This window comes from Salvelinus fontinalis, chromosome 2 (genome assembly GCF_029448725.1).
Source record: "Salvelinus fontinalis isolate EN_2023a chromosome 2, ASM2944872v1, whole genome shotgun sequence".
NCBI lineage: Eukaryota > Metazoa > Chordata > Actinopteri > Salmoniformes > Salmonidae > Salvelinus > Salvelinus fontinalis.
In genome coordinates this window covers 63328234-63351490 of record NC_074666.1, presented here as the reverse complement: position 1 = coordinate 63351490, position 23257 = coordinate 63328234, and the positions used below count along the sequence as shown (strand labels likewise).

The window sequence follows — 23257 nt, the reverse complement described above, 5'->3', positions numbered from 1 at the left end:
TACAGAAATATATTTTTTAATAGCTATATATAATACAAATCGAGGTGAGGGCAATGAAAATTCTTTTGGCGGTTGATCTGCTTCTGTTCTGTGGGTGGCACTGTGTGCTCTTTCGAAGGATGGTCCCGGTCTCTCCAGGGCCATGGGATCCGGGGGGTCGAGGGTGATCTGCCGGTCACTGGGATGACAACCCAACTCGGGATGAGGAGGGGTTTTAGCAGGTGGAATAGTGGGGACCAATTGGAGGTTTACTTAGTAGCAGTGCAAATATCATGGTACAGCTATACAGACACTCAATCATCATGTTACTTTTTAATGGTATGTTTAAACACATATTATATGATAAATAGAATTTAAACTTGTGTCTCATTATTGTAATTGGTGAAATAAGTATAGCCAGTTATAATTGTAATGGCTTAGCAGATAATAAGAAAAGACGATCAGTATTTACCTGCCTAAAAGAGAAGGAATATAATATCTATTGTTTACAGGAAACTCATTCAACAATTTTAGATTAAGTTTTGTGGAAAAAGGACTGGGGAAGTGAAATATATTTCTCCCATGGGCAAAGAAATTCAATAGGGGTGATGATATTAATTAACAGTAATTTTGATCCAAATGTGCAAATTGTCCAAACAGATCCTCAAGGTAGATGGATGATTTTAAATAAGTTATTGGGCCATAAACAGATATGACTTATTAACCTATATGGTCCAAATAATGATGTTCCCAGCTTCTTTGCATATATATATAAGAATTGATCAACTCTACAAGCAACACTAGACTCTATTATTATGGTGGGAGATTATAATACGGTTTTAAATACCTATATGTACCTTGTCCCGTGTGGCTCAGTTGGTAGAGCATGGCGCTTGCAACGCCAGGGTTGTGGGTTCAATTCCCACGGGGGGACCAGGATGAATATGTATGAACTTTCCAATTTGTAAGTCGCTCTGGATAAGAGCGTCTGCTAAATGACTTAAATGTAAATGTTGTTTTTAACTAGGACAGAATAATTTATAACTGACTTTTTCCGACATAACATAGGTACAGCAGATCCCCTTATTGTATGTGCCTAAAAGAGTCCATAAATTGAAATTGAAGGACTAACAGTACAGATATAATTATTATTTTTACTTTTACCCCTTTTTCCCATGGTATCCAATTGGTAGTTACAGTCTTGTCTCATCGCTGCAACTCCCGTACGGACTCGGGAGAGGCGAAGGTCGAGAGCCATGCATCCTCCGAAACACGACCTCTGCTTCTTGACGCAATGCCTGCTTAACCCGGAAGCCAGCCACACCAATGTGTCGGAGGAAATACCGTACGCCTGGCGACCGTGTACGAAAAGGCTTTTGATAAAGTACGATTGGGGTTTATATAAAAATGCCTGGAATATTTCAATTTGAGAATCTCTTATATAATGGGTTAAAGTTATGTATAGTAACCCTAGGTGTAAAATGGTAAATAATGGCTACATCTCAGAAAGTTTTAAACTGTCGAGGAGTAAAACAAGGTTGTCCACTATCGGCATATCTATTTATTATTGCCATCGAAATGTTAGCTGTTAAAATTAGATCCAACAATAATATTATGGAATTAGAAATCCATGGCTTAAGAACAAAGATGTCATTGCACATGTACACTGATTCATGTTTTCTTTTAAATACACAATAAGAATCCCTCCACGGCCTCATAAAGGATCTAGATACTTTTTCTAACCTTTCTGGATTAAAACCAAATTATGATAAGTGTACTATATTACATATTGGATCACTAAAAAATTATACTTTTACATTAACGTGTAGTTTACCAAAAAACACATCTGATGGGGATGTGGACATTCTCGGTATACATATCCTGAAAGAAAGAAATCTCACTCCAATACATTTTAATAGAAAGTTAGCAAAAATAGATAAGATCTTGCTACAATGAAAAGGAAAATACCGGTCTATTTGTGGAAAAATCACCCTGATTTAACTTTAGTCATATCACAGTTTACCTATTTGCTTATGGTTTTGCCTACACCTAGTGACCTGCTTTTTAAATTATATGAGCAAAAAACATTCAATTTTATTTGAAATGGCAAGCCAGGCAAAATTTAAAGGGCCTATTTATATAATGAATATGAATTCGGAGAGCAGAAATTAAATATTAAAGCATTAGACCTCTCACTAGAGGCATCAGTCATAAAGTTATACTTAAATCCAAAATGCTTCTCTAGTATATTAGTAAGAGTGTCTCACCCCATGTTCCAGAATGGCCTTTTTCCCTTTATTCAGATTACAACCGCTCACTTTAGGTTATTTGAAAACAAAATAATCTCAAATGTTATCTTTTAAACAAGCCATAGAAAGTTGGTTGCAATTTCAGTTTAATCCACCTGAAAAGACAGAACAAATAATTCAAGTATTGTGGTTAAACTCAAATATACATATTGATAAAAGTTAAAGGTATATTCTTTGTAAACGATATAAATACGACTGGTGGAGTTATGTCACACATGCATCTAACACAGACATATGAAAATCTGCTCTACCCAAAAATGGAAGAGGGAAAAAGTAAGGAACTTGTCTGTCGGCCCTGCATTAGACCAAAATTGGTCAAAGAAAATTGTGAGATACGGAAAAAAAAACACATGGGATACGAACAGGTCCGCAGTCTCCCTGGAGGACGGGAGCTTGGAGAGGGGAATGAAGTGAGCCATTTTGGAAAACCTGTCAATAATGGTGAGGATGACTGAGTTACCATTAGATGGGGGAAGGCCAGGGACGAAGTCCAGAGCTATGTGTGACCAGGGACGACTGGGTATGGGAAGAGGGCGGAGCAGCCCGGAAGTGGGTTTAGTGGAGGTTTTGTTCCGGTCACAAACCGAAGAGGCTGAGAAACTCCCGGACATCCCTCTCCATGGTGGGCCACCAAAAGCGCTGACGCAGGATGGCGAGGGTATGGTTCATACCAGGGTGACAAGTGAGGTGGCTAGAACGGCCCCACTGAAGAACAGAACGAACACAATCTGGAACAAATAGAGCATTACTAGTACCGTTACCCGGGTCAGGCTGGTTCTGCTGAGCCTGGCGGATACGGGACTTGATCTCCCAGGTGACGGCGGGCAACGATGCAGGTGGATGGCTTCTGGCTCGGTACCCGTGTTGTCGGTGGTGAACTGGCATCAGGCTTGGTATTCTTCGAACCGGGCGATAAGTGAGTGTGAAATTGAATCTACCGAAGAACAAGGCCCATCTGGTTTGCCAGGAGTTTAGACGTCTGGATGTAGGACAGGTTTTTATGGTCAGTCCACGCGATGATGGGGTTACAGAGCCCTCCAGCCAGTGACGCCATTCCTCCAGAGCCAGCTTAACTGCCAGGAGTTCCCGGTTTCCCAATGTCAAAAATCCTCTCTGCAGGTGAGAGCTTACGGATAAATAATGCACATGGGTGGACCTTCTGATCAGAGGGGGAACTTTGAGACAGAACAGCACCTACCCCGGTGTCAGTGGCGTCCACCTCCACAATGACCTGGAGTTCTGGGGTCGGGCTGAGTAAGGACTGCTTCAGGAGTCCAGTGGAATGGAGTGGAGTTGGTGAGACTTGATGTCAGATGGCTGTAGTTGAGGATGAAACGTCTGTAAAAATGTGCAAACTCCAGGAAACGCTGTAGCTGCTTCAGGTTGGAGGGCGCAGGCCACTGTGACTGCCATGACCTTGGTGGGGTCCATACGTAGCTGTCTCTGTGCAATATTATAACCCAGGAAGGACACTGACAGCATGGAACTCACATTTTTCAGTTTTAACAAAAAGCTTATTCTCTAACAGCCGTTGAAAAACGGGTTGCTGGTGAGCCTCAGGGTCCTTGTAAAAATTATTATATATTTTTTAAAATCAGGATGTCATCTAAATAGACAAAAATGGAGCATCCAATCACAGCCGTCATCACATCATTGACTAGGTTCTGGAAAACAGCAGGGGCGTTAGTAAGACCAAAAGGCATGACCAAATACTCAGTGACCCAGTGGTGTGTTGAACGCAGTCTTCCACTTGTCCCCCTCTTATGCGGACAAGGTGGTAGGCATTCCGGAGGTCGAGTTTGGTAAACACCGTGGCACCATGGAGGGGGGGAAAAAGCAGAGCTGATGAGTAGCACGGGGTACTTGTTCTTTACTGTGATATTAATCAGCCCACGGAAGTCTCAGTGACCCATCCTTCTTCACAAAGAAAAACCCAGCACCCACCGGAGAGGAAGATGGCTTGATAAGTCCTGCAGCCAGAGAATCCTGGATGTACTTCTCCATAGCTTCTTGCTCGGGGCGAGAGAGGTTAAATAACCTGCTACTGGGAAGAGGAGCTCCAGGCTGGAGGTCAATGGGACAGTCGTATGGCCGATGAGGCCTGGTGCTTGCTGAACACAGGAGCTAGGTCGTGACTCTGGAGTAACTGATTACAGGCCCGGAGGTTCTGGAATGGACTGGGGCACAGACAAGGCAGGGGCAAGGGCAGAATCTAGACAATTTGAGTGACAAAATGAACTCCAAGTGGTTACCTTTTCGGCGGTCCAGTCAATCTGTGGGTTGTGTAGCTTTAACCATGGATGGCCAAGAACCAGGGGGAAGTAAGGGCAGTCGATTATGTGGAAACTGATCTTTTCCTGGTGGTTTCCAGAGAGATGCAGGGTGACAGGGACGGTTCTCTCACAGACACGGCGAAGAGCTGTCCGTTGAGAGCGTTAGCCGAGGGGTGGAACGAGTGGGATAGTGTTCAGGCCCAATTGGGTAACAACACCTCGGTCCAGGATGCTCCCGTCGGCGCCCGAATCGATAAGAGCAGACAGGGGAAAAGGCTCTGCCACACAAGGTTGCCTTCAAGCAGGGGTCTGGGGGAAGATGGGCAGGCGATTTGGCTCAACAGTATATCCCCCACTACTGCCAAGCCCCCTCTTTTGCTGGACGCAGGGAACAAGTGGCGAAAAAGTGACCAAACTGGCCACAGTATAGGCAGCTTCTAGCGCCGATGCCTCTCCTCTGGAGAGAGACGGGCCCGCCCGAGCTGCATGGATTCAGGATCTGGGTCGAGCCTGGGGATGGGATGCCGTCGGAGAATGAGGACAAGGCACTGAAGCAGATGTTATGGGACATGCAACCCTACCCGCCGACGCTCATGGAGACGGTTGTCGATGCGGATAGCGAGAGAGATGAGTTCATCAAGCTCATCCCTGGACACCAACTCGTCCTTGAAGGTCTCAGTGAGCGCGTTCCGGAATGCTCCCTGAAGGGCCTCCTCATTCCAGCCGCTCTCAGCGGCGAGGGTACGAAACTCACATGCCATCTCAGCAACACTATAGGGGCCTTGACGGAGGGACAGAAGTCGTTTAGCGGCATCCTTACCACAGACCGGGAGGTCAAAGACTTTCCTCATCTCCTCCGTGAATCTGGAGTAGAAGAAGCAGATGGGGACGGTCTCTCCCACACCGCTGTGGCCCAGGAAAGCGCTGTTCCACGGAGGCAGCCAATCAGGAAGGAAATCTTGGCTCGTTCGCGAGCATAAGAGTAGGGCTGTTGCTCAAATACTAGTGAACATTGTACTAAAAAGGCTCTGCAAGCTCTGAGGTTGCCATCGTAGCGCTCGGGAGTTGGAACAAATGGCTCCCGGGACGGAGAATAAGGACTTGGGACTGGTTGTGAGCTCTGGGCGAAGGTTCGGCCCTGTAGGTCAGACAGGCTCCGTGAAAGCCCTTCTGGAGCTCATCAAGGGGTTTTCAGGGCTTGGTCATGTTGCTCGAACAGGACGCCTTGGCCAGCGAGAGTTTGGTGGAGAGTAGCAGAGTCTGCTGGGTTCATCTCTTGGCCAGATCGTACTGTTACGTGGAGTGGAACAGGGAAACCCAAGAGCAGACTCAGACGAGGAAACTGGGATGAAGTAACCAAAGTATTTTATTGCAACACAGGGGGGAGATGGAGTGCAAGCCAGAGGAAGCTTGGGTGGGTTGCAGGAAACCAGGTGCGGAGGCTAAGGCTGGAGCGAGAGGGGTTGGGACAGGGTAAGCAGTTCCGGAGGGGAATCCAAGGGAGTAGTAGAGTGTGGAATCCAGGACAGAGTAGTAGGATGACGAGACATGGGACTGAAGACAGGGACCAGAATCAGAGCGGGCAGAACTGTAGCGGAGAGAAAAACAGCGTCAGGCAAGGAAAACTGGCATAACAGGTCCTGAATAGTAACAAATGGCTAAAACCATAGACTGACTGAGCAGAGATTACGATCTGGCAGCGTGGAAGTGGCAGGGCTGAGTATTTGTAGAGGTCTCGATTATGGAAGAGGTTGCAGCTGGTGGGGATCTGCTCTGACTCTAGCACACCTGTCTCCACCCACACAATCACACACACACACACACAGAGGGAGAGGGAGTGAGTACTGGGGGAGTGGTGGCAGGTCAAGGAGACACAGGATGAGCAGTAGAGGACGTTGCAGGAGCAGTATATATATTTTTTAAAGTGTGTATGTGTATATATATATATATGTATGTATGAATGTTTATACTATATACAGTAGGGCAAAAAAGTATTTAGTCAGCCACCAATTGTGCAAGTTCTCCCACTTAAAAAGATGAGAGAGGCCTGTAATTTTCATCATAGGTACACTTCAACTATGACAGACAAAATGAGGGAAAAAAATCCAGAAAATCACATTGTAGGATTTTTAATGAATTTATTTGCAAATTATGGTGGAAAATAAGTATTTGGTCAATAACAAAAGTTTATCTCAATACTTTGTTATATACCCTTTGTTGGCAATGACAGAGGTCAAACGTTTTCTGTAAGTCTTCACAAGGTTTTCACACACTGTTGCTGGTATTTTGGCCCATTCCTCCATGCAGATCTCCTCTAGAGCAGTGATGTTTTGGCGCTGTTGCTGGGCAAAACGGACTTTCAACTCCCTCCAAAGATTTTCTATGGGGTTGAGATCTGGAGACTGGCTAGGCCACTCCAGGACCTTGAAATGCTTCTTACAAAGCCACTCCTTCGTTGCCCGGGTGGTGTGTTTGGGATCATTGTCATGCTTAAAGACCCAGCCACGTTTCATCTTCAATGCCCTTGCTGATGGAAGGAGGTTTTCACTCAAAATCTCACGATACATGGCCCCATCCATTTTAATGTTATTTTAATGTTTTTTCTTTAAAAAACAAGGACATTTTTAAGTGACCCAAACGTTTGAACGGTAATGTGTGTGTATGTACAAATCAAAACAAATTTTATTTGTCACATACACATGGTTAGCAGATGTTAATGCGAGTGTAGCGAAATGCTTGTGCTTCTAGTTCCGACAATGCAGTAAAGCTTACACCAAGCTTTGTCAGGAGGAATGGGCCAACATTCACCCAACTTATTGTGGGAAGCGTGTGGAAGGCTACCCGAAATGTTTGCCCCAAGTTAAACAATTTAAAGGCAATGCTACCAAATACTAATTGAGTGTATGTAAACTTCTGACCCACTGGGAATGTCATGAAAGCTGAAATAAATCATTCTCTCTACTATTATTCCGACATTTCACATTCTTAAAATTAAGTGGTGATCCTAACTGACCTAAGACAGGGAATTTGTACTAGAATTAAATGTCAGGAGTTGTGAAACACTGAGTTTAAATGTATTTGGCTAAGGTGTATGTAAACTTCTGACTTCAACTGTATATAGTTACCCCAAAAATATATGGGGGATTGTAAATTATGCAGACAATTACATTGATGGAAGCAACAATCTATCCGCAATATTAAAGCTGATCCACCCCCTAATAAAAAAAAAAGAATTAAAAACATTACTTCAACAAGAGTGAGTATAGACTTATTAACTAGAAGTACTCTGACAATTTGATTTCGACAATGCCATTTGCCCACTACATGGGATAAACAGCTGCAGGTGATTGCGCTGTATCTAATGGCATATACAGCGAGACAGTTATGCCCAGCAGTGCGATGGATCAGACTTTGTTTACATAAGACAACACATCGATTCTGCATGTGTTTTTCTGTTGCTCATCAGTCTTTAATAACTAGAACTACTCTGACCAGAGTGAGTATAGAACTATAATAACTTGAACTACTCTGACCAGAGTGAATAGTACCTCAGTACTAAAATACTGTGTACTATTACTCAGAGCTAGAACTACTTTGACCAGAGTGAGTGTGTACTTCTCAAAACCAGCATACTGTAAGTGTGCACAACTCAGAACTAGCACACTGTGAGACTTCCCTACTCAGAACCACCACACACACTGTGAGTCTGCATTACTCATAACTAGCACAATGTGACGGTGCACTATTGACAGCCAAGCACAAAGTGCATAGCCCAGCACATAGTGACTGTGCACTATTGTCTACCTACACTGTGGAGGACTACACATAGCCTACTAGCACACATTGGTTTTGCACCGTGAAGAGTTTTGCATGTAGTATTCAAGGACACAGTATAGCTTCTTTTACACTTAACCCACCGTGTCCGGATGAGCCAGTGCATGTTCTGTCTTCTGTGGTCAATATGGCTTAATAGGGTTTTAGTGCCTCTGACAGCAAACAGACTCACATATTCAATCAATGAGGAAACGGGCCTGCCACCATTTAGTGTTTCAAAGCAGACCAGCTTTAAATGGAGAGCACCATCACACTATCCACTGTCCAATATGGAGCCATGTCCAGCAAGTCCTGGACTAATAGACATTTTCAATGGATAATCTCATTTGAACAGGTTTTTGTCCAAGATCTGTGTCCAGGAAACCAGCCCGACGTGTATAACCCACAGTGCTGTTGCAATGGGAGGCTGGTTGACTCTGATTCTGTTTTTCTGGGTTTCAGTCACGCGTCTGGAGGAGCGTGAGTCAGACATGAAGAAGGAGTACAACGCTTTGCACCAGCGACACACAGAGGTAGTAACAGCCGTGTGTGTGTGCGTGTGCGTGCATGGGAGAGTTTAGTATCTGACTCCATACTAGCTGCTAGGTTTGTATCTTGATGTAGTTTGCCTGGTACAATAGAACCAAGTCAATGGAATTACGTCCATCTTCCTCATTCATCCTCTCTCTTCCTGTCAGATGATTCAAACATACGTGGAGCATATTGAGAGGTCCAAGATGCAACAGGCAGGGAACAACAGCCAGTCAGAAGGGCCAGGCAGTGGACGAACGTGAGTGGCTGACTTTAAAAAAAAAAAAATCTTCAGAAAACGTTATTATCCCCCAGTGAGGAAATCCATTGAGCAGCATACAGACAAAACAATACAGTTCATACAACAACATAGATATAAAATAATATAGTTAGTTGTGACCTTTCTGGAAAGTGTGTGTGGGTGGGTGCGTGTGTGCAGGGGGAAGAGTATAGAAATTGATCCTGGCATAGCTAGTAGTAACAACTATGCTGAGGTAATGGTATGTGGTTTGTTGTGCTTGGGTTTAGTGTTCTGTGTTTAGTGTGCTGTAGTTGTGTTGTGCTGTGTGTAATGCCTTCTGTTGTGCTGCTGTGTGTTAGCCTGTGTTAGCTTGTTTTGTGACCAGTGATGTAGTGGTATACAAAACAGGTTGGTAAAAAATGATCGCTGTTTGTGGTGAGTAAAATAACGCTCCCTATACTTTCAATGCCCTTTTTCCGCAGAAGGTGGGTAAATGCTTGTGCAAAATAAAATATTTCACTAAGCAACATTTATGTGTGTTTACCCTCCACTACACCACTTGTGACCTGTTGTATCATGGTTTGGCTTCACTCTAATCACCATATGTCTGTCTCGTTGTCTCACTCTGTGCTCGTGCTGCTGTGTTGCACAGTCAACGCCACGTGTGGAGGAAAAGGTAAATCACTACCCCCAAAAACCTCCTTGCCTCTTACCCCCCCATCCCTGTCCCCTCAATCCCAATCTCATTCAGTGTTTGTCAGTCTTGGTTCTGAGTATAGGACCCAGGTTCAAATACTTGAAAAATTATTTTAAACACTCAGTCTTTTTGGGACTTTTCTATTGGTTAATCAAGCCAGGCAAGCTGAACCAAACGCAGATATTTATTTCAGTAGTGCTGAGCGATTTAGTGATTTTTGAAGTCGGTTCGGTTTCAGTTCGATTATTCATTTTTTACATTAAAATATTATAGCTTTTTAATGGAGATGCCAAAATAGTGAACATTCAATTGCCAAAACATTGGAAATATTCCATTGTCTCTGTCAGGTCCACAAATAGAGAATTGCTAAAAATAATAAAATATTTCAGTTGTGTATATTACTTAGTTTTATTTGACGACTTTATCCTTTTTCATTCCTTAAAGTCAGCATCTCGTCTCAACTCTGTTCAGGCAGTAGCAGCCAGCCAGACAACCATCTAACGTTATCTCTGTTCTCACCATACTGTACTGTCTTCAGTCATCCTATTTAGCTAGGCTAGCCTGCCTAAGTATGCTGCAGAACTGTCAGACGAAATCATTTGACTAGTTCTTTAAAGTAGATAAGGCATACTTTCACGAACTCTCTATCCCTCACTCTCGTCATTGTGTTGTCTACTATCCTCTCTCTCATGCGGTGGCGAATGCGGTCTGTGTGTATCTAACCTAACGTAGCAGGCGTAAAAATGTATCGCGAACCAGAAAAGAACAGGCACAATGATTTATGGCCATTGTAGTTAATTACCACGTTTCTGAGCTGAGCTAGGTTGAATATTTGCTTAATGAAAACTACAACTCCCTTCAGCCCAGCATCCCATATAGTTCTGGACTTAATGTCTCTCGTCAATGATTTGATTTCTATCTAGAGAAATGGCACATTGGGTTAACAACAAAAATATATAATAACTCGAATTCAAGTAATTGAAACGACGCCGGTCAATTAGTTGTTTGTAATAACAACAAAAAAACTAAAATGTGGTTAATCACTCAGCACTATTTTTCAGGTATTTAAAAACCCAGGTATGCTGGGTATACAGGCGTTTGCTCCAGCCCAGCACTAACACACCTGATTCAACTACTAGGGGGCTTGTTGATTAGTTAATTCAGGTCTGCAGATACTGTGGTTCCCAGGACTAGGACTTGACGATCACTGCCCTGGCTCCATTGACCAACCAGCCTCTCCTTCTTGGACTAGAAGTTGCCCTGCCCCCAATATGGAATGACCCAGAGTTCGTGTCTTTGTCCTTTACCTTATCCTCTATCACCAACTGTTTATGGTCGGTCTGTCTGTCTGTCTGTCTGTCTGTCTGTCTGTCTGTCTGTCTCTGTCTGTCTCTGTCTGTCTCTGTCTGTCTCTGTCTGTGTCTGTCTGTCTGTCTCTGTCTGTCTCTGTCTGTGTCTGTCTGTCTGTCTGTCTGTCTGTCTGTCTGTCTGTCTGTGTCTGTCTGTCTGTCGTGCGCAGCTGAATTGAGTGGAGACGAATGGATTCGGTTCAGTTAGTTCATGCAATCGTCCTGACGAGCCTTTCCCAGCTCGCTAGTTTATGCTTGTGGCTAGAAACCTCAGCGAGAATTTTAAACTTGTCTGCCGAAGTCAGGACTTGGGAAAGTATTCAGAATCATTACGTTTTTATCGGAATAATATATATAATTTTTATGTAGACGTTAATAGTTTAGTTGTACATATGTATTGCATATTGTTTTTTTGTGGTGTGGTTTTCATATAAGCCCTTGGGCTTCCAACCACACCTGCACACCGTTTTTTGTATTTTTGTACAATCTGTATTGTTGTTTTCACTTGTTTTCTTTGGTGACATTTAAAATTAAAATTAAATGTTGGCGACAAACTCTCCCCATTGAGCAGTAGACTGTATCACGGTGACATCCATATGGTTACTACCAATTTTACACATTCTTTTTCCTGTAGGCTGTTATCCTACTCAAGATCAAATCAATTGGGATGGAACAAATTGCCCATGTGATACAGCTACCCTGTGGGAAGCAACTCATGTCGGCAAGCCTTGATACAACATCGTTGCACTGGTCATTCGCACCGGCTTGACTGAACCCAATCCACTCGTCTCCACTTTACTCTCAGTTGCGCAACATACAGTACGTCATCAATTTGGGCAACAGGCGAGTCGATATAGTCTCTCCCGTTTCACCATAATATGGATATATTGTGGCATATTATGTTGGTCTGGTTTAGTGTCAGTCTGTCCAGTAGCTGGCTTTGTGTGTTGTGCTTAATTCAGGGGATTTTCAGTTTTATGTTATGCAACCCCAAAGTTAGCTTTCACGTCTCTCCAGATACCTAATGTACAGTGTATTATCTCCCACCCTCCCTCTCTATCTCTCCCTCTTTCTGCCCCTCTCCTCTCTCTTCCCCATCACCTCTCTCTCTCTGCCCCTCCCTCTCCATCTCATCCTCTCTCTGCCCCTCTCCTCTCTTTCCCCTCACCTCTCTCTCTGTCTTTCATTCTCATTGTCTTTTTCTTCTCTCCCTCAAACCTTTACCCTTCCCCTCTCTTCCTCCTCTCTCCGCCCACCCCTCCCCCTGTCTTTTCCCCCAGCAGCAAGGTGGAGCGTCCCCCGTCATTGAGCTTGTACCCCAGTGGAGAGGGCATGGGAATGGTACGTGGGGGTCTCGGGGGGGCTAGGATGCCTGGGTCTGGGACCAACGTCTGGCAGGTCAGCGAGCTCAGCCAATCGCGCTACATCTCTGGCTACCAGGTGGGATAGAGGCTCCGTCCCAAATGGCACCCTATTCCCTTTATAGTGCACTACTTTTGACCAGAGCACTATGGGCCCTGGTTAAAAGTAGTGCATTATAAAGGGGAATAGGATGCCATTTGGGACGTACCCAGACACACCCTCTGGACCTCACGTCTGTAGAACACGTCATGCCTCACGTCATGCCACACCCACCTTCATTCAGAATCATCCAGACACATCCCTCACGATCTGCTTGTGTCCCTTGTCTTCCAAGGGCTTTTCTTTGTGGTGTTTGTCGATAGTTTTTTATGGCAGTGAGTGTAATGAAGACATGACATTGTATAAACAGATATGAGGAATACATTAATATTAGGACAAAAATATTACATTAAATTGGTGTCATTTCTTTTCACTTAAGTTCTTTTTTCTACAATAATAGAACATAACTTTGCTTCTATCGTCCCATTTGCACCTGTCTTTACATCCCGTTTCACATGTAAGTGTGATGCTTTGTTACTAAGTCTACGCGCAAGATTGTAAGTATAAGCAAGATCGTGAACGATCCTTGCAAGAGAAGAACCCTGGCTTCCCTATTCTCCACCTTTCAGCCTAAATGTGCACTTGTATACTCTCCGTCATTGATTTAAAAGCATTGGCTTGGTGCAAACATTGTCTGGAGGGAGTTTCCACCATTGTTAAATCCATGAAGGGAAGTGTACGCTTTGGGAGAAGGGGGGAGAATCGGGATGCAGCCCCTCTTTTACAATATAGCCCCTTGTCCTCTTTAACCCCTGACCTCTGATGCCCCAGGAGGATGGTTCCGAGTCGGACTCGGTGGCGGCCACGCCCAGTAGCACAGGAAGTAAGTCCAACACGCCCACGTCCTCCGTCCCTTCCGCCACCGTCACGCCCCTCAACGAGGGCTTCCTACCGCCCGGCGAGTTCGACCCAATGCATGCTGTAAGCCGCGGCAGGAAGAGTACTAAACGCCTCAGCAGAAACATGGAGGTGCAGGTCTCCCAGGAAACCAGGAACGTCAGCATTGGTGAGTGTAAGGTGCAGTTACACACACACACACACACACACACACACACACACACACACACACACACACACACACGTTAACATGAGTGGTTCATTGTGTGATCAGGGCCTGTATTCATAAAGTCCCTATGAGAAGGAGTGCTGATCTAGGATCAGGTCCCCCCCTGTCCATGTAATCTTGTTCATTATTATCTAAAAGGCTAAACTGATCCTAGATCACTCATATTCTGAGATGTTTTGTGAATACACTGCTCTAAAAAATAAAGGGAACACTTAAACAACACAATGTAACTCCAAATCAATCACACTTCTGTGAAATCAAACTGTCCACTTAGGAAGCAACACTGATTGACAATAAATTTTACATGCTGTTGTGCAAATGGAATAGACAAAAGGTGGCAATTATAGGCAATTAGCAAGACACCCCCATTAAAGGAGTGGTTCTGCAGGTGGTGACCACAGACCACTTCTCAGTTCCTATGCTTCCTGGCTGATGTTTTGGTCACTTTTGAATGCTGGCGGTGCTTTCACTCTAGTGGTAGCATGAGACGGAGTCTACAATCCACACAAGTGGCTCAGGTAGTGCAGCTCATCCAGGATGGCACATCAATGCGAGCTGTGGCAAGAAGGTTTGCTGTGTCTGTCAGCATAGTGTCCAGAGCATGGAGGCGCTACCAGGAGACAGGCCAGTACATCAGGAGACGTGGAGGAGGCCGTAGGAGGGCAACAACCCAGCAGCAGGACCGCTAACCTCCGCCTTTGTGCAAGGAGGAGCACTGCCAGAGCCCTGCAAAATGACCTCCAGCAGGCCACAAATGTGCATGTGTCAGCATATGGTCTCACAAGGGGTCTGAGGATCTCATCTCGCTACCTAATGGCAGTCAGGCTACCTCTGGCGAGCACATGGAGGGCTGTGCGGCCCCACAAAGAAATGCCACCCCACACCATGACTGACCCACCGCCAAACCGGTCATGCTGGAGGATGTTGCAGGCAGCAGAACGTTCTCCACGGCGTCTTCAGACTCTGTCACGTCTGTCACATGTGCTCATGTGCTCAGTGTGAACCTGCTTTCATCTGTGAAGAGCACAGGGCGCCAGTGGCGAATTTGCCAATCTTGGTGTTCTCTGGCAAATGCCAAACGTCTTGCACAGTGTTGGGCTGTAAGCACAACCCCCACCTGTGGACGTCGGGCCCTCATACCACCCTCATGGAGTCTGTTTCTGACCGTTTGAGCAGACACATGCACATTTGTGGCCTGCTGGAGGTCATTTTGCAGGGCTCTGGCAGTGCTCCTCCTTGCACAAAGGCGGAGGTAACGGTCCTGCTGCTGGGTTGTTGCCCTCCTACGGCCTCCTCCACGTCTCCTGATGTACTGGCCTGTCTCCTGGTAGCGCCTCCATGCTCTGGACACTACGCTGACAGACACAGCAAACCTTCTATCCACAGCTCGCATTGATGTGCCATCCTGGATGAGCTGCACTACCTGAGCCACTTGTGTGGGTTGTAGACTCCGTCTCATGCTACAACTAGAGTGAAAGCACCGCCAGCATTCAAAAGTGACCAAAACATCAGCCAGGAAGCATAGGAACTGAGAAGTGGTCTGTGGTCACCACCTGCAGAACCACTCCTTTATTGGGGGTGTCTTGCTAATTGCCTATAATTGCCACCTTTTGTCTATTCCATTTGCACAACAGCATGTGAAATTTATTGTCAATCAGTGTTGCTTCCTAAGTGGACAGTTTGATTTCACAGAAGTGTAATTGACTTGGAGTTACATTGTGTTGTTTAAGTGTTCCCTTTATTTTTTTGAGCAGTGTATGTATGATAGTGTATGATATCCTATCTGTACTCAGGTATGGGTAGCAGTGACGAGTGTTCAGAAATCCAAGAGATCATCGATTCCACCCCAGAGCTGGATATGTGTGTGGACCCCCGTCTCTATGGTGGAGGAAACAGGTAACATACACACACACACACACACACACACACACACACACACACACACACACACACACACACACACACACACACACACACACACACACACACACACACACACACACACACACACACACACACACACACACACACACACACACACAGCAATGATTAAATATCAGTGTGTGTGTCAGTCCTTCCCAGGGAATCGTGAACGAGGCATTCGGTATCAACACAGACTCCCTCTACCATGAGATCAAGGATGCCAAGTCTGACATAATCGGGGATGTTGACGCCGGGGCGGAGCTTCTAGGTAAGCCAATCAGAGGAGCATTGGGTGTGGTATATGCAAATTAGCTATTAGAAGACAGCATAGGCCAGTATCTGGTCATGTTCCAGGCTGTCTACATTGCAAACGTTGCATTGCATTAACCAATGGTTGTGTGCCATGTCATCGACTGCACAGTCGGGTGTCAGATTGCTATTTCAAATTATGTGGTGAGCTGATATGTTAAACACCTATCCAGCATTGTGAGTTCTGGCATGCGTCTGGAACCCAACCTCTGTCTGCACTAAGCAAAGAGTCATTGGGAATGTAAGCTGCGGTGCTTAGTGCTAAGCTGGTGGGTGCCCCAAACGCCTCAAAAAGAGGAAATGGTTATTCCTGTGAAATATGTTTAGCTTATTTTTTTTGTATAAATGTCACAATTAAGCACTATGTTTTGAGGCTGTGTCACCAGCTGTGTCACCGATGCCATAGCACTGGCTGGCTCTGAACTTTAACCCTACACACAGCGGAATGTTCACCACCACCCCACATTCACGGCAGCTCCCCCATCCTCCACTGCACTGCAAAGCACTCTAGGATATCACTTGCACCATGGCTGCAGTCCCCATTGATTTGATATATTTGAATGGTTGATTTTACAGCACAAGCTAAATTATTCTTGATTTAGTCTTGGTTTACTTTCTGTTACCGCGTTTAGTTGACATAGCTTTATGATTGGTTTATTTCATTGCGATCATATTCGTTTATTGACCCGTGACCCTTCTCTGTGCTTCCTCTCTCCCTTCCTGTGTATGCTGGACACGCCCCTAGGGGAGTTCTCAGGTGTGTATCTGAACCCTCTCTTTCTCAGACACACACACACCCCTGCCTCCCACCTTCCAATACATGAAGTTCCACTGTGTGCCTGTAGGCTTTACCCAATAACACAATGCTGGCCTTCCAGGCCACACCAGTTGTTTTAAATGTTGATCTAGTCCAGATAATGCTCTCTTTGATTGGTTGGTCGTAACGTTACTAAGCTCAACTGAACCCTGTGGTCAATAAAGGTAAATCTCTCTGAGTCTAAACTCACTTCTAGTGTTCTCTGGTCTTGGACAGGTCCAAGCTCTCTTTTTACTCTCTGAAGCTTTAGTATATAACAAGTCCTTATCAGCATTCTCTCTTCTCTCTCTCTTTTATCTCACCCCATCCCTCCCCTCTCTCTCTCTCTCTCTCTCTCTCTCTCTGTTCTTTTCCCCCCTCCCTCTTTCTTTCCCCTCTCTCTCCCCGTTTCTCTTCCTCTTTCCAAGTCCGTGATGATTTTTTCGGTAAGGCTCCCTCTAGCCTTATTCAGCATCTCTAGAAGGTTGCTCGTCTCCCCATGTTGTTGTCTGTCTGTGATGTCTCGTCTTTGCTGCATTCCATGTTGTGATGCCATTTCCTACCTGTTCCTCTGCTGTGATGTCACTTCCTCCCATTTCCTGTTGGGTGTTGAGTCTGGCAAGCTTTTTTTTCTTCTTTTGTATTTGTTTTTCATCTTTGACTTAATTTCAGAGATCTATTCCCCTTTCATTTTAGAATGTCACAGCAAACACATTATCATATCGGTATTTCTTTTGGGGAATCTTTTGGGCTTTTCTTGGTTTCATTTCAGCTTGTGGAAGTTGGCTTAAACACGATGATGCTCCCCAAGCCTCCAAATGTTCATACATTACTGAAGTAGAATTAATCCATAAATAGCCACAGAATTCATATTCAAAGACGATTCATGTGTTCATGAAAAAAAGTTAACTAAGTTTATAGTTAATGAACACTTGGAGAGTTCATGAAGTGTTTATAGAGCTATAGAATGAGTCTGTTTGTGCTCTCTCCAACTGTTTGGCAAGACAGACAGCACAAACAGATCTGCGACCAGGCTAGAAAGCGTGTTGTTAGTGCTAATCAATGCTAACACTAACGCTAACTGATACGTCACAGGGATGGGCAAGGAGGTGGAGAATCTGCTGACGGAGAACAAACATCTTCTGGAGACCAAGTAAGTGTGTGTGTTTTAAACTTACACTTGTTTGTTGTGCTGCTGCATATTAAAGATGGTTTGGTGCAAGATAGATTTACTAGGGGGGCTGTTCTTTTGCAAGGGTTGAGTAAAAAGTAAATTATTTTGATGAATAGAGAGAGCACACACAGACAAGGATGTGTGGTGGGGTGTGTGTGTTTTGTTTGAGAGTGATAGTAAGACACTGAGAGAAAGTTTTTTTTTCTTTTTTATGTTTTTTTTTTAGTTTTGTCCATTTTCTTTTGAGGTGGGGTTACAGGTACAAAAAAAACAATCAAATAAATGAATACAAGATGTCCCCATCCGTCTGTCCGTGTCCTCCCTCCCCACCTGGAAACCATTATTGATTTAAGCAGTACAATTATTGATTCCCATTTCTCCCCATTCAGAAATGCTCTGAACATCGTGAAGAACGACCTAATAGCCAAAGTGGATGAGCTCTCTGGGGAGCATGAGGTGCTGAGAGAGGAACTGGAGGCCCTTAGGACCACCAAGAACAAAGTAGACACAAAGGTTAAAGAACTGGAAGAAGAGCTGAAGAGGTGAGGGGTGGTGGGAGTGTGTGCATGCAGGCATAGTGTGTGTGACTTTTGACTCTTATGACTCTTTGCCTTTTCAGGTTGAGAGCAGAAGCTCTGATTCTGGGAGCATCTCAGGACTCCAAGGATGAAGGAGGAGAAGATGTGAGTAAAACAAACAAATGTACATTTACATTTAGTCATATAGAAGACACTCTTATCCAGAGCCACATCACAGTTATAGAGTCATAAGATAGGTTTCCATCCAATTGACAACAGATTTTCATGCGAATATTCTAAAATGTGCTTCCATCGGAGATGTGTTTCCATCAAATTGACTTGTTGCGGATAAAAGGCTATGCGTGGTGACTTAGTGCACATAAAACAAACTTTTGCAGTTAAACTCCCATGTACCAAATAAAAATATAATTTAAATGGGTTTCCATCGCATTTTCAATTCTACTGATGGTTTTGTGACAAATTATTTTCGTTATATAGCGAATGTGCCCATTCTGGTCTTGGCACATGCGCTCTAGCCAGTACCTCACAGATACAGTCTGGGAATAGCCTACTACATGACGAGATCATTATGGATAAAAGAGCGAGATCGATCATCATGTTACCAGAATAAGACTCTAGATATTTATTGGAGAGGATCATTAAGCTCATCAATGTGGACTTTCACCACTCTGTGAAGTTCATAACTTATTTCATTTGTATCCTAATAAACTGCATGCCGAGTCGTAGTGGGAGGACCACACAACACATCATCGCGTGACTCCAAGTTTACTTCGATATGATGGTTATTATACTGAACAAAACGCAACATGCAACAATTTCATAGATTTTGGAGCTGGTTGGGTAATCACCCCTGGAGGTGATCACTGAGAACTCAATCCATCCTCCTTCAGTTTACATGACAAAAAACATATGTATGGAATTGGTCACACGGTTAAGATTTGTATGAAAGATACTTATAATTCACAGCAGACAGTATCTTCTGTAAAAACTGTACTCATTGTGTAGAAACCAGGGTCTGGCCCCCCAACTACACACTGAAGCCATCTCTCCCTGGTACCCCAGTACAGAAACATCAACTCATGTCAGTGTTAAATCCCCCAGAGGCCCACTTTCAGGTCACACAGACACAATGGAGTTATAAGAACTCTCTATTCTGTTGCATAAAACAACCATTTGATGCAATTACAGCATTATAACATAGTCTTGCAATTTTGCTTTCACACTAATGTAGCTGGTAATGCAAGAAAGGCAAGTACAAAGGTGATTTTTTATTTTTTTCAAATGTCGAATTACTGTAGTTGGTGGTAGATTTGTTGTATATGGGTTAATCCTGGGAGAATGCCACTGCCAAATTACTATTGAGATTCTTTTGCCAGTTTTCTCTGTAGAACTGACCTTGGTAGTTTGACAGATATGCCTTTGCAGGAGCCCTCAATCCTAATTGAGCTCATATGAAATTCACAACCGCATTTCACATACCTACCTGTTCAACTAAGATTAGCTAGGGCAGGGGTTCCCAATTTTTTTTTGCCCACGACCCCATTTTTATATAAAAAAAAATTCGCAACCCCACCATGTAACAAAGTGATGTAATCAACAGTCAATGTTTTTACTTCTACTTTTGACAGTATTTCAATCTACAGGAAGTATGGTTTGAAGTGACTGAAATGCATCAGAAAGGTATTGGGAAGTTCAGAAGATCATCAGGCAATAATTTTGTATGATCTTGTTTGTCCCCCCCCCCCCCCCCCCCCCCCCCCCAGTCTGATTTAGTACCTGGTCTTGTCCACTGTTCTGATGAGTCCTGCGTGGCTTGTGGGTATTGTAGAGGGGCATACATACAGTGCATTCGGGAAAGTATTCAGACCCCTTCACTTTTTCCACATTTTGTTACGTTTAGGGCTATGGTGGTCATGAAACTTTGTCAAACGGAGATTGTCAGGCAAATAACTGCCAGTGACACGGTAATTGACTGTTAATTATCATAAACACATTTAGCATCTCCTGCCTTCCACGTATAGTCTACAAGCCACTGATGCAGACCTTTGGAACATCTACATTTTAAAAAGTCTAATAAATCCATGTAATATAGCCTACACCAGTGGTTCCCAAACTTTTTATAGTCCCATACCCCTTCAAACATTCAACCTCCAGCTACGTACCCCCTCTAGCACCAGGGTCAGCGCACTCTCAAATGTTGTTTTTTTGCCATAATTGTAAGCCTGCCACACACTATACAATACATTTATTAAACATAAGAATGAGTGTGAGTTTTTGTCACAACCCGGCTCGTGGGAAGTGACAAAGGGCTCTTATAGGACCAGGGTACAAATAATAATAATCAATAATTTGCCTCTTTATTTAACCCTCTTACATATAAAACCGTATTTGTTAATCGGAAATTGTGAATAACTCACCACAGGTTCATGAGAAGGGTGTGCTTGAAAGGATGCACATAACTCTGCAATGTTGGGTTGTATTGGAGAGACTCTCAGTCTTCAATCATTTTCCACACACAGTCTGTGCCTGTATTTAGTTTTCATGCTAGTGAGGGCCGAGAATCCACTCTCACATAGGTACGTGGTTGCACAAGTAATCAGTGTCTTAACAGCGCGATTTGGAACAAGGCAGGATACTCTGAGCGAAGCCCAATCCAGAAATCTGGTAGTGGCTTCTGATTAAATGCAATTTTCACAGGACAGCTTGTTTCAATTTCGATGAGGCTCTCTTGTTCAGATATCGGTAAGTGGACTAGAGGCAGGGCATGAAAGGGATAACGAATCCAGTTGTTTGTGTCATCCGTTTCGGGAAAGTACCTACGTAATTGCGTGCACAGCTCACTCTGGTGCTTCGCTATATCACATTTGACATTGTCCGTAAGCTTGAGTTAATTTGCACTCAGAAAAGCATACAATGATGGAAAGACCTGTGTGTTGTCCTTGTTAATGCAGACAGAGAAGAGCTCCAACTTGTTAATCATAGCCTCAATTTTGTCCCGCACATTGAATATAGTTGCGGAGAGTCCCTGTAATCATAGATTCAGATCATTCAGGCAAGAAACAACATCACCCAGATAGGCCAGTCGTGTGTGAGAAACTTGTCATCATGCAAGCGGTCAGACAAGTGAAAATTATGGTCAGTGAAGAAAACTTTAAGCTTATCTCGCAATAATAAAAAACATGTCAATACTTTGCCCCTTGATAACCAGCGCACTTCTGTATGTTGTAAAAGCGTTGCATAGTGCAGAAAATACCCGAGAGTTCAGGGGCCTTGCTTTAACAAAGTTAACCATTTTCACTGTAGTGTCCAAAACGTCTTGCAAGCTGTCAGGCATTCCCTTGGCAGCAAGAGCCTCTCGGTGGATGCTGCAGTGTCCTCAAGTGGCGTTGGGAGCAACCGCTTGCATGCGCGTTTCCACTCCACTATGTCTCCCTGTCATGGCTTTTGCGCCATCAGTACAGATACCAACATGAGCGGCAGCAACGTTTGGCTACATACGGACCATTAGTGAAATTTCCGCGAGAGAGTAACGGTCAATGTGATTGAGGCCTCTATTAAAAAGTGATGGCTTTCACATTGTTTTCTCACGCAATTGCATAGCCTATAGAAATGTTGCGGAACATGATCTCATGGGCTCTCATGAAGTGTTTGATTCGATTTTTGAATACATTTGCATTGCTGTCAGAGTGATTAGAGGGACAATAGAGGCTCGTGACCACCGGTGTGGCGGTAATACAGTCACCGTAACAGCCCTGGTTACATTACAGCCTTATTTGAACATGGATTCAATTGTTTTTTTCCCTCATCAATCTACACACAATACCCCATAATGACAAAGTAAAAACAGGTTTTTAGAATATTTAGCAAATGTATTAAAAATAAAATACTATCACATTTACATAAGTATTCAGACCCTTTACTCAGTACTTTGTTGAAGCACCTTTGGCAGCGATTAAGCCTTGGGTATGACGCTACAAGCTTGGCAAATCTGTATTTGGGGAGTTTCTCCCATTCTTCTCTGCAGATCCTCTCAAGCTCTGTCATGTTGGATGGGGAGCATCGCTGCACAGCTATTTTCCGGTCTCTCCAGAGATGTTTGATCGGGTTCAAGTCCAGGCTCTGGCTGAGCCACTGAAGGACATTCAGAGACTTGTCCGACGCCACTCCTGCGTTGTCTTGGCTGTGTGTTTAGGGTTGTTGTCCTGTTGGAAGGTGAACCTTTGCCCCAGTCTGAGGTCCTGAATGCTCTGGAGCAGGTTTTCATCAAGGATCTCTCTGTACTTTGCTCCTTTCATCTTTCCCCCGATCCTGACTAGTCTCCCAGTCCCTACCGTTGAAAACATCCCCACAGCAAGATGCTGCCACCACCATGCTTCACTGTAGGGATGGTATTGGCCAGGTGATGAGCGGTGCATGGTTTCCTCCAGACGTGACTCTTGGCATCCCATCTGGCCACTCTACTATAAAGGCCTGATTGGTGGAGTGCTGCAGAGATAGTTGTACTTCTGGAAGGTTCTTCCATCTCCACAGAGCAACTCTGGAGCTCTGTCAGTGACCACCGGGTTCTTGGTCACCTCCCTGACCAAGGCCCTTCTCCCCCGATTGCTCAGTTTGGCCAGCTCTAGGAAGAGTCTATGGAGGCCGTTGTGTTCTTGGGGACCTTCAATGCTGCAGATATGTTTTGGTACCCTTCCCCAGATCTGTGCCTCAACACAATCCTGTCTCGGAGCTCTACGTACAATTCCATCGACTGCATGGCCTGGATTTTGCTCTGATCTGCACTGTCAACTGTGGACC

The 23257-nt window shown here is 44.4% G+C and overlaps 1 protein-coding gene across 12 annotated transcripts in view; it reads left to right on the top strand.

Annotated features, from left to right (window-relative positions):
• Positions 1-23257, top strand: part of mapk8ip3 (mitogen-activated protein kinase 8 interacting protein 3) — a 92934-nt gene that overhangs the window by 31584 nt on the left and 38093 nt on the right. For 2 of the 12 annotated variants that reach the window (XM_055881554.1, XM_055881536.1), the window contains exons 3-14: positions 8837-8907; positions 9073-9164; positions 9799-9822; positions 12476-12533; positions 13425-13659; positions 15513-15615; positions 15792-15910; positions 16697-16708; positions 17176-17193; positions 17843-17900; positions 18311-18463; positions 18541-18604. In XM_055881554.1, the coding sequence (XP_055737529.1) occupies positions 8837-8907; positions 9073-9164; positions 9799-9822; positions 12476-12533; positions 13425-13659; positions 15513-15615; positions 15792-15910; positions 16697-16708; positions 17176-17193; positions 17843-17900; positions 18311-18463; positions 18541-18604 (1007 nt within the window). Of the gene's footprint in view, positions 1-8836; positions 8908-9072; positions 9165-9798; positions 9823-12475; positions 12633-13424; positions 13660-15512; positions 15616-15791; positions 15911-16696; positions 16709-17175; positions 17194-17842; positions 17901-18310; positions 18464-18540; positions 18605-23257 lie in introns of all 12 variants that reach the window. The other 10 variants (XM_055881517.1, XM_055881484.1, XM_055881563.1 and 7 more) reach the window with 7 other exon arrangements.